The sequence below is a fragment of the Bufo bufo genome, chromosome 2, assembly GCF_905171765.1.
Source record: "Bufo bufo chromosome 2, aBufBuf1.1, whole genome shotgun sequence".
Taxonomy (NCBI): Eukaryota; Metazoa; Chordata; class Amphibia; order Anura; family Bufonidae; genus Bufo; species Bufo bufo.
Genome location: NC_053390.1, coordinates 544045216 through 544057596, shown reverse-complemented (window position 1 = coordinate 544057596; position 12381 = coordinate 544045216). Strand labels below are relative to the sequence as shown.

General features: G+C 41.7%; 1 protein-coding gene across 1 annotated transcript in view; it reads left to right on the top strand.

The window, feature by feature from the left end:
• EPHA5 (EPH receptor A5) overlaps positions 1 to 12381 on the top strand; it is a 475337-nt gene that overhangs the window by 449843 nt on the left and 13113 nt on the right. Inside the window, exons 13-14 of the mRNA XM_040418046.1 lie at positions 4444 to 4653; positions 6833 to 6982. Of these exons, the coding sequence (XP_040273980.1) occupies positions 4444 to 4653; positions 6833 to 6982 (360 nt within the window). The remainder of the gene's footprint in view (positions 1 to 4443; positions 4654 to 6832; positions 6983 to 12381) is intronic.

Below are 12381 nucleotides of genomic sequence, written 5' to 3'. Positions count from 1 at the left end.
AAAGTGATTTTATTAAGGCCCCTATAATCGATACATGGCTGGAGAGAACCGTCTTTTTTCTTTACAAAGAAGAAGCCAGCACCAGCCAGAGAAGATGATTTGCGGATAAATCCTCTGTTAAGATTTTCTTTGATATAGTCAGACATGGCTTGTGTCTCTGCTGGTGACAGAGGATAAATGTGACCACGGGGAGGTGAAGAACCAGGAACCAGATAAATTGGACAATCATAGGGCTTGTGTGGAGGTAACGTCTCAGCCTCCTTCTTATCAAAGACGTCGTCATAAGCATGTTATGCTGCAGGCAGATTGTCAAGATTTGGTGGTACCCCGGGTGACTGAGCAGGCGGAACAGGAGAAAGACACTTTCCAAGGCAGTACTGTCCCCAACAAAGCACCTCTTCAGACTTCCAATCAAGAACAGGTTCATGGGTACGGAGCCATAGTAGCCCCAAAAGGAGAGGATGAGAGAGACTTCAAAGAATCAAGAATGAAATTTCTTCTGTATGAAGAGCTCCTACCTGTAGTTTCACAGGTTCAGTAGAAAATTGTACAGACTCAGATAGAGCCCTTCCATCGACAGATGACACCATCAATGGTCTCTACAGGCGTCAGGCTGGAAAACGATATCGATCCACTATGGCTTGTTGCAGGAAGTTTCCTGCTGATCCGGAATCCAAAAGAGCCATCTCCGTGAACCGATTATCTCCAAACAACAAACTTGCCGGCAGAATCAGGGGTGGAGAGGAATTATCTTCACCTAGGGCCGCCTCTCCAACGGACCCTAGGCTCGGCTTCAGGAGACAACCACGGAGCACATGATCTGAACCACCACAATAGAAACAAAGTCCTTTGGCACGGCGGTGATAACGTTCCTGTTCAGTCAGCCTAACTTGGTTGACCTGCATGGGCTCAGGAACTGCAGACAACATGGAAGGCAGAGGGTTAGGAGCTTGCTCAAAAGAAGATGCTAGGTGAAAAAGTCTCCCCTCACGTGCCACTTCTCTGGCAGGTTCGTGGAACCATATATCAATTCGAGTAGCCAGGGAGATGAGGTTATCCAAGGTGGAAGGAACATCCTGTCCGGCCAGTTCATCTTTAATTCTCCCACAGAGGCCCTCCCAAAAGGTAGCCACAAGTGCCTTATTATTCTAGCCAAGTTCAGAGGTTAGCGTACGGAACTGGACTGCATACCGGCCCACGGATTGGTTTCCTTGACGCAGCTGCAGTAGGGAGGATGTGGCATAGGGGGTGCATCCAGACTCGTCGAACACCTTGCAGAAGGCCTCTATGAAGGCCTGTAGATCCATTATGAATGGGTCATTCCTTTCCCAGAGGGGATTGATCCAGGCCAGTGCCTCCCCAATAAGGTGTGACATAAGAAAAGCCACTTTGGCTCGGTCCGAGGCAAATTGGTTAGGCAAAAGTTCAAAATGAAGGGTGCATTGATTTATGAACCCCCGGCACTGCTTAGTGTCACCGTTGAAACGTGGAGGGGCTGAGAGACAAGTTGCAGATCTGGGTACATAGGAAGAGGACGGAGCAGGAGCCGAATTAACCAGGGCAGAGAAGCTTGATGATGCTGGGTTAGCAGATGCCAGGTCATTTAGACGCATATTTACATTGCATAGGTAGGACAATATATGATCCTGATGCTCACGCTGCAGGGCCAACTCCTGATGTAACTTGGTGGTGCTGGGCGGGTTCAGATCAGTGGGGTCCATGGCCTGACAAGCGGGTGTGGACCCACTGCGCCACTGACTGGGTATACTCTGGAGGGGCGTAACTAAGCCACTACCTGGTCTTCACTAGAGCCTCTGATGGTGAGGATAGGCTTGGACCATTAGAGTAGTTGCCAGGGGCTACTCCAGATCAGTCCCCGAGTCAGCGGCAGCTGACCAGGGGGTGCCGAGGGGACTTGCATGGTCAGAAGGTTTCCGGGTCTGGACAGGCGGCAATCAACTGAAGTCATTAAGCAAAGTCCGAGATCAGAGACAGGTGGTAAACAAACAAAGTCCATAAATGAGATCCGAGGTCAGGGCAGGCAGCAAACAGGCAAAGTCCAGGAGTTCAATAAGAAAGGTCCGGTACACAGCAAAGCAGACAAGAGAGACACCTTAGCACTTGGAGATAGACAAGCTAAAACCACGAGATTGCTCAGGCATCTTCCTGTGGTAGGAAGCGCCTTTAAATGCCTGCTGCAATCCAGCCCTAGGCTGGTGAGACAGAGGGCGTGTATGTGCTGCTTCATAGGTGAAGAGAGACACACCAATACAAGCTCAAACACCAGAACAAGTCTCCAGCTGAAAGGAAACTCTGGCATGGAACACAGATACAACGTCACTGCCCCTTGGTGTTTAATCTGTATAGTAATGAATGACTCCACCTACTGAGGTGTTCGCACATGCTCAGTTCTAGCGATATGCCAACAATGTCCCAGATGGACCAACCTCTTTAAATTAATGTTACCTTTTATAGTTTTTTTTCCGAAAGAGGTTACTCTTTGGAGAGTTTTCAGGCTCCTGTGACTGGTTATTCTATTATATTGTATAAACTTTCATTTTCATATGTTTGACTCGGTAAAGCATCAGCTTATAATGAATCTATGTGTAGGCAAGAGATGGAGCAGTTATTAGAAAAGAATGGAGCAAATGCTCAGAGCAACCAATTACATTCTAGCTTTCATTTCTAACCAATCAGATTCCAATATTCCTTTCCCTAGTGCAGATTTTATTAGCTGCTATGGGTAGCTCCCAGTTCATCTGTCCCTGTTCTCATACCTAAGGCCCAACACAGGGACAATGGAAGCAGGGGAAGCGCCTGCTACAGGGACTAAACTCTGGAAGGGGCCCAGGAGGAGGACAAATGTATATATTTTCCCGGCCCATTGAGCAGTGAGTATGATGCTGTTAGTCCTACCAATGGTATTCCTCACCGCTCCCTGATCTTCTTCTCCAGGCACCTGCGTTGCACTAAGTCCTGGAAGTGCACAGATTCAGGACGAGATGTAGTGTGCATAGGAGTGCACTATGACCTGGTGCAGTGTGAAATCTGGTCACAATGTAGTATGTGCCTAGACAGAGTGCTACATGAAGAGCGGAGGTGTCCGTGGGAGGAGAAGAGAGGAGTATTTTTTTTATTTTTTTGGTTCTGGTCTGAGTTCTGCGTTAAGGGGACCAAGTGGAAGGGGGAGGCATTCAAAATTTTGCCCAGTCAGTTCTAGTTATGCCACTGGCCCAACATGTCTATGCAACCATGACTTGTGAAAAGTAATAATGCAAATATAACTGCTGTGGTGACTCGTCAAGTCCTTAAAGTCGTTGATTGTAGCAAGATATCCTTTTTTATCTATATTTATATGCAGGGGAAAAATCTGTTTGCTTTATTTCCTAGGCAATTTTGTAACATTTGACTGCAATGTACAAATCTCATGCACAAAAACAATGTCTGGGGCTCCTTTCCAGTATGTGGCTGGCAAGCATTGCTTGTTCTAGATTTATTGCTCTAGACATTGTCCCAGATTAACCTCTCCTTAAACTCTTTAAGAGTCTCATAAAGAAAAACATGTTTTATTTAATATTCTTTTTAGCGGCTAGTACCTATATGGTCCTACTTAGTGGGAGAATATGATTTCTCTAGGTAGTTGAAGCTCTGTTTATATTTCAATTAGACATAGCATAATATGAATTTTGTATCGCTTTTGTACCGTCAATGGTTTTCTTACGCTTTGTGCAGTAATTGTGGAAAGCATGAAGAGTGTGTGATGTGTCTCCCAGGAAACCTTCATTAATGGCTCATACGATCGCGGAGCTAAGGTTCACTGTAAACATTGTATTATCACATGGAGCTCAATGACTGTTATTATGTGCTATTCTGTTTCTGTCAGAATTGGAGGAAATGAGGTCCTCAATTTTTTTTCTAGAGAATTTTAAAAGCAGGATTATTATTTTCATTTACTATGATTTTATATATAGTTAGAGATAATACAAATCCAAGATTTTTTTCGGCTTGAAATGTGAAATTCTAAAAAGAGGGATAATTTTACATTTTTATATCATTACATTTCAATGTCCAGAAATGAGTGGCATTCTGTGTGATTCTGAGGAACCACCCACCTTTTCCGCCTGAGTTTGGCTTGAGCGGCGTATTTTTCAAAGTACTTTTTCCAGATGATAAAATAATAATTCTGCCTTATTGGGCTGAATAGTTTACAAGGTATATCCTATATTTGAAAGGCTTTGAAAAAAAGAAAATGCATTTTATAGACTTTCGTGGGAGTGTGAACCAAATTGTAGACTTTTGGTGGGCTGTAAATTCATCCCATAGACAACAATGGATTTTCCCTTTCTTATTTTTGTTTTTTTTTTTTTTTTTTTCGGGGGGTGTCGACACAGTACTGATGCACATATTATGTAAAATTATGACATTGTTTCCTTTTTCCTGCAGAAAAATGATGGCCAGTTCACTGTAATTCAGCTTGTGGGTATGCTGAGAGGCATAGCATCTGGAATGAAGTACCTTTCAGACATGGGCTATGTCCACAGAGACCTGGCAGCAAGGAACATACTCATTAACAGTAACCTGGTCTGCAAAGTTTCAGACTTTGGTCTATCCCGGGTTCTTGAAGATGATCCTGAAGCCGCATATACTACAAGAGTAAGCTAATATACATAACTACTTTAAAACTATTTTCCACCATATAATACAATATTGTCTAATGTTCAGAGGAAGGTTAACAACAGTTATCCAGCAAGGAACATTATGGTTATAGCTTGGTAAGACTAGTAGAAGACTAGTATAGTCTATACAACATTTGCTTGTCAAGGAGTTAAGTGGATCTTGTAAGTGTTGCGTTCTGTGTGCATGTAGACCGAGAACTAGTTTGTAATAAAGATCTCCACTCCAAGGATAAAAGTAATCCCTGGTGCTACTTTACAACTATCGATTGTATGAAACAGTGCATTAAACATTTCCTGCAATGAAATTAGTCATTGTGATATCACATTGGCTGCCAAGCAATTTATTGACTAGAGCATGTAATGTGCATGCTCATTACAGGAAACATAAAAGAAGAGAATCTGATAGCTCTAACATGATGTAAACGTTGCAGTAAATATGGAATAGGCCGTCTGTATTAGTGCATGTGCAATCCTATTTTTGTTTTTAAAAAATGACCAGATTTAACAGATTAGGAGTTGTCCAGTTAAAAAAAACCTTAAAGTGGCTTCAAAATTAAACAAAGTCATACTAACCTCACTGATTTCCCACAGTTTCTCGTTTTCCCTGCCAGTCTTTAATCCTTCCCTCTCAACACAACATTGTGATAGCTCAGCTAATGACTATCTGTGATTAGAGATGTCCCGAACTATTCGCCGGCGAACACAGCTTGTTCGCGTTCGCCGCGGCGGGCGAACATATGCGATGTTCAGTCCTCCCCCTATACATCATCATTGAGCAGACACATTCCAGCCAATCAGCATACCCTCCCTCCCAGACCCTCCCACCTCCTATCAAAAAGCAAGGACAGCATCCATCTTAGATTCATTCTGAAGCTGCAGTGTCACAAATTTGACTAAGTTGTAATCGCAATGCGATTAATACAGGTTATGTTAATCGCATTGCGAATTCAACTTAGAGCTGGGTTCCTAATGGTTGTATTGCTAGAATATAACGAAGATTGAGAATATAGTGCTATATTAGTTATATTCGTCAATTCTAGCAATACAACCATTAGGAACTTAGCTCTAAGTTCAATTCGCAATGCGATTAATGCAGGTTATATTAATCGCATTGTGAATTCAACTTACCACACTCTGCGTCAACTACGTAATTTTCCATGGGAGTTTTGCCATGGATCCCCCTCCGGCATGCCACAGTCCAGGTGTTAGTCCCCTTGAAACAACTTTTCCATCACTATTGTGGCCAGAAAGAGTCCCTGTGGGTTTTAAAATTTGCCTGTCTATTGAAGTCTATGGCGGTTCGCCCAGTTCTCCCGTTCGTGAACATTCGCGGATGGAAAATTTTATGTTCGCGACATCTCTATCTGTGATAGGTCACCACTGTTGCCAGCGGTAATCTGAGCAGTCACATTTCCTGTTTTGAGAGAGACCCAGAAGTACAGGGACTATTAGGGGACCTGCTAAGCATTGGAACAGTAGTGTCAGGGTATCAGTGAGTTGAGTACTGCTTTTTTTACCTTCAAATCAAGATGAACTCAGCATACAGCTTCCATTTAGTGCATCCCTGGATTTAATGGATAACAGTTCTTCCAATTTCTTTGTCCAGTTTTACTACTTTTCATTGTAACAAAGGGAATTTCTTGAACCCTGGTACATCTGTCCACCATACCTTGCAAATTTCATTGTTTGGATTAAGCCAGTACACTTGACACATAGGACATTTGCAGCCAGTATCGGGATTCCAAAGGTCAGATTTGATCTTCGAATCAAGGATATGTATTGTATTTGATATTCAGGACCATGCCCTCCTGCTTCTGGTACTATTGTACTTTTTATTACTTTCATGCAGGACTGTAATAACTGTTCAGGAGGGAAGATTACAACACTGCTCTTGAATTATCTGTAAATGGAGTTCAATTCATCGTTTCAAAATACATCATGTGACTCATGACTTTTATTTTTCTCCTGAGACAAAATCCTTACCAGTTATTGGAAGTGCACATTTTATTTTCTGTATTACACTGTCCGATCATCAGTGATATGTGTGTTCATGGTTGTGAGCCTTGTTTCACCTTATTTGCTTCATGTTATTTATCACCTCCTGTAGAGATAGGGCATTCACATTAGCACTTAACCATATGATATGATGTTCACAGGGTGGAAAAATACCAATACGATGGACTGCCCCTGAGGCCATTGCTTTCCGTAAGTTCACCTCTGCAAGTGATGTGTGGAGCTATGGAATTGTGATGTGGGAAGTCATGTCATATGGAGAGAGACCATACTGGGAAATGACCAACCAAGATGTAAGTGCTAAAACATGTAATCTTCAATTTCTTTGATTTTGGTTTAATACAAAGTAAAATGGTAGAATATTTTTCAGGATAATATTTATTTATGAGAACCTTAATGGATGGCTCATCCAGTTTCCATTGTGGCAAGAATAGCAAGCTCTGTAAAAAATGCATTCTTGCTGTCAGAAACAGTAGTACCCCTGATGAAATTACAACAGTGCCCTCCTCCAGTTTTCTAAATAGGAGAAATCAACCTCATAGTTCACAAACTCACAAAGACCCGATAATTGAGACCCATTTTCCTGTTTTCATTGTCAGATTCTAAGAGCTATAACTTTTTAATTTTTCCATCAATGTAACTGTATGAGGGCTTGTTTTTTGTGGGTACAAAAGAGGAAGAGTTTACAATATTGGTGACGCAGCTACCTTATTTGAGTTCATAGTTTCAGTGATTAATCAATTTCACCAGCTTCACCACCATTTATATGATTTTTTTAGCTTAATAGTTCACTCTACTTCAAAAAATAGAGCTAACCCAAAATATAGTTTTCTGTCCTTGAAAAATAATAGTGTCATTGGGCTTAGGCCGGCCTTACACATACACTGTAAGATAGCTGTCAGCTTAACATTTGTCCGACTGACAGCTATCAATTTCACTCCCCTCATACTCATGCCTGCTTGGGGGAGCGAGCGTGTGTTTTTAGTATGAAAAGGGGAGGAAGCCGTTGTTAGACTGTTCTGGTGCAAAGGCTTATGCTCCTGAGAACTGAAAGATTGAGCAGTTAAAATATAAGTGCTTGATCCTTATCTCCTTTGACATCAGCTATCTGGAGGCCATCATACACATTATATGATCTGCCAGCCCAGCTGAAATCGGTAAAGCCTGTATTAGACCTAACGATCATACAGGTGATTGTCAAGAAGCAAGCATTCCTTCCTACAAATTGCCTGCTCGCTAGCAGAGGAGACCGCTGCTATTACATGCAGCAATCTCCTCCACAACATGGGGAAGAGCTATTATTACGCAATCGCTTGTCTCCATGCTGTTGTTTGCCGGCAACAGTTCGTGATTAGAAAGCATCGTCGACTGCCGGCAAATCGTGATCTTTTAGCATGCTGAAAGATCAAGATTGCACAATGAACAAGCACCATAGGGCAATCGGCGGCAGTATTACACTGCCAGATCTTCACTAACGAGCATTACTACAAACGCTCATTAGTGATCATCTGGCAGAAAATCTGCCAGTGCAATACAGCCTTAAGTCTTCTTGAGTATGATGTCAGAAGGTTTGCACACCTGAATAATTTGGGGATGTTCTGCCATTCGTCTCTGAAGATCCTCTCAAGCTCTGTCAGGTTGGATGGGGACTGTTTGTGGACAACCATTTTCAGGTCTATCCAGAGATTTTCAATTGGGTTCAAGTCAGGACTCTGGCTGGGCCTCTCAAGGACTTTCATGGAGGTGTCAATAAACACCTCCTGTGTTGTCTTGGTGTGTGCTTAGCGTCATTGTCTTGTTGGAAGCTAAACCTTCAGCCCAGTCTGAGGTCCAGAGTGCTCTGGATCAGGTGTTAATTAAGAATATATCTGTACTTTGCTCAATGCTGCCTTCCCTCAACCCTGATCAGGAGGACAGGCTTCTTTCTGGCCACTCTGCAATAAAGCCAAGGCTGGTGGAGTGCTGCAGTGATGGTTGACCTTCTACAAGTTTCTCCCATCTGCACACAGGATCTTTGAAGCTCAGTTAGAGTGACCATTGGGTTCTGGTCACCACTCTTACAAGGGCCCATCCACCCTGAATGCTTATTTCATCGGGCTGCCAGCTCTGGAAAAAATCCTGTTGTTTAATTTAAGAATTATGGTGGCCCTTGTTCTCCCGGGAATTTTCAGTGCAGCAGAAATTTTTTGTACCCTTCTCCTGTGCCTTCTCACAATCCTGTCTCTAGCTCTACAGTCAGTTTTTTCCTCCTCATTGCTTGTTTTTTGCTCTGATATGCATTCTCAGCTGTGAGACCTTATATAGACAGGGGTTTGTCTTTCCAAATCATGTCCAGTCAACTGAATTTTCCACGGGTGGACTCCGATCAAGGTACAGAACCATCTCAAATATGATTAAGAGAAATGAGCAGCTGCCATAAATAAATTTCAAGTGTTATAGCAAAGGTTTGAGATACTTATATCAATGCAATTTTTTTCCTTTTTTTATAAATTAGCAAAAATCTCTACAATTCTGTTTCAACTTTTCCATTATGGGGTATTGGGTGCAGAATGCAGATTTATGGGGAAAACGTGAATTTTATTTATTTTAGCTCAAGGCCACAACATAATACAATGAGAAAAAGTTAAAGGGTCAGAAGATTTATTAAATGGATATCAAATGTTTATGGCCAGCGTTATAATGAGTTATAATTTTAATGACGCCACTAACAGAGATATTCCAATAATGTAGTATGGATATGCAAGGTTTAGGCTCTGTTCTCACTTTTGTCATGGCATCTATTTATAATGAAAACTGAAACATAGTTGGATATGTTACACAATGGATACCACCAGTGCTAGGTGGGCCTCAATCACTTTCGGTGGGTCTTTCAGTTTCCACTGTGATAGGAAATTAATACTGCACAAAAAAATATTTTTTCTGTCAAATATAACCTAATCTGGGATGAAATATCTGAATGCAGAAGAAAGAAGTGAATATAGCCTTATCATCATATCTGGGGTAAAAATAATAGTTACCATTATCTTATCTCCCTCCTGGCCAGACCTGCAGAAGGGAAGCATACTTATCTGCTCCTGCCGTTTGGTCCTGGCTCCTTCACTCTGTGTCCTTGGCTGCCTCCCTCGGATTCCCCACTGTCAATATTTGGTTTGACACCACTGCAGCTAATCACTGGCCCCAGCAGTGACCTGCCCCCTTGAGTCACATGACCAATTGACCTGACGCAAGAGGATTCTGTCACTGCTGCAGCCAATGATTGGCTGCAGTAGTGTCAGTGTATATGTTGACAGCAGGGGACTCGAGCGAGGCAGTTGAGGACAGGGAGCGAAGGAGCTTGGACCAAGTGGCGGGAAACAAGTTTCCTCTTTTGCAGGTTTGGCCAGGAAGGAGGTTTTCCAAAAATTCACCAAAAAGTGGCCAACTCCTTTAAGTTTTTATATATTTAATGGCTTGACGAGCATTGAAGATATGTTATGCATGCTGTTAAAAATACTGTATGAACAGAGCACCAATTACCAGATGCTAATTTTGTAACAATTTGGTCTGAAGTCCATAAAACAATTAAAGATTGGAACCTTCATTTCTTATGTAACACTCACACATACAGACATATCCTATATTTGGCAGAAGACTATGTTTTAAACATAGTATTATGGACAATAACTGGGTTAACAGCTGGTATGGAACTTCTCATAATCTTATTTTATTGTAGGCTATAACATGGCACATCAATCAGGACAACACTTTATTACATGCCGTGTGATCTCAGAATGAAAAATCAAACAGCAATTAAAAATGCTGAGACGTGTTCCTAAGTATAATTAGCTTATCTAGAGAAGAAATGTACCTTTATGCTTCAATGATAGTCAGACTGATCACCTAATCAGATGCTAAAACTGATTGCAAGTGCATTTCAAAATCAATTGAGAAAAGTGTTTATGCGCAGCAGAATTCCCAGAAACCGCAGTGATAATGCTTTATGTTCTCCTCTCACTCTCTATGGAATGGAGTAAAATAGCTATTTCTGATGTTTGGTAACTGTACAATTTAAGATTTACCAGCTATTGATCTCTACATGTATTGGTACGTTCACAGCCCTGCTGCAGTAGGATTATTCACCCCCACTTCTCAATGATCAGCTGGACTTTCTGGTCTTCTATGAGATTTGTTTCTACACGGAGGTAACACATGTCAGAACAGGAGCACATCTTAGCCTAGTTGACATATGCCCTTGATTTGCATTTATATAGGCTACATGTACTTTCCTGTAGAGAATTGTGTTGCTGTTCCTTCCTTTCTATTTAATCTATCAGCATCAGTCCATTGTACATTTCTAAATATGAATGGGTTGTATGTAAAGTTAAACAAAGTATTCCAAAATTTGATTCGGCAGCTTCACCGAATTTTACAAAAAAAATTTGCTTTCTGACGAATTCCTTAATCAAAAAGAGCATTTCTTTGTAAGTAGTGGGTGCAATGAGCAGCGATTGCGTTCATAGTGTTAAATAAAAATAAAAAAAAATCCTATTTGCCTACCTCATCCATTTTTTCATGACGGGCCGGCCGCCTACATCTTAATTGAAGATCTGGTCATAACGTTGGCCGGCGTGGTGACATCATAAGTCACCGCGCACAGGGTTTTGTTCAAGATCTTCAAGCAAGATGGCGGCTGCCAGCCCGTCATGAGCAAATGGATGAGGTAAGTACTGTATGATTTATTTATTTTTTTTAAACTATTTCAGGTAAAATTGATTCGCTACCATGAAGCACAAGGAAATTTGGCTTCGTGGCTAATCAAATTTATCCTGAAGTTGAGATCCACTTCATAGACTTCTATTCGCTCAACACTAGTTGCATGAATATGAGTTCTGCTTTTCCTCTTCAAACAGCACCACTAGTGTCCATAGGCTGTGTCTGGTATTGCAGTTAAGCATCATTATCTCTAACCTTTTATACTTTTTTTATTATTTCAGCTGGCTTGTAAATTGGTAATAATAAGAGAGTATTACAATAAATGCACATGGCAGAGCTATTCGCAGTAGGCTGTATGCAGAGCTACAGTCAGAGTGTGAATACGCTCTGCCTGATCATCATAGGGTTGTCTCACTTCAGCATATGGCATTCATAATGTAGATAAAGCTAGTACAAGGCACTTATTTATATACTGTGATTGTCCATATTGCTTCCTTTGCTGGCTTGAATATTTTCCCCATCACATTAAAGATTGCTTGTTTCCATGGTTACAACCACCCTGCAATCCAGCAGCAGTGGCCGTGCTTGCACATTACCGCTGATGTTGTTTGTGTTTAGCAGCAGATTTGCGCCCTATGAATAGAAGCCTAGATGACAGATTAAGATAGAGGCTCAAGTCATTAAAGAGAGTCTGTCACCAGTGACCTCCCCATCCAACCTTTTGCATACAGTAGACACATAGCTCTGGTTCATCTGATTAAAACTTAATTTTCCCTTGTTGATCTGAGGCTCCCTTCCTGAGTTACAATACTTTTTCTTAATGTGCAAATTAGGTAATTAGGGCATCATCATTGCTCTTGTTGCACTCAAGCTCCACTTATTTCAGTGGCCAGAACCTCCCTGGCTGTTTTCATTGACAGGACCAGGCAGTAGCCAATTAGGGAGGGCCTGGCCACAGAAAGGAGTGGAACTTGGGTGCAACAAGAGTAAGGGTCTATTC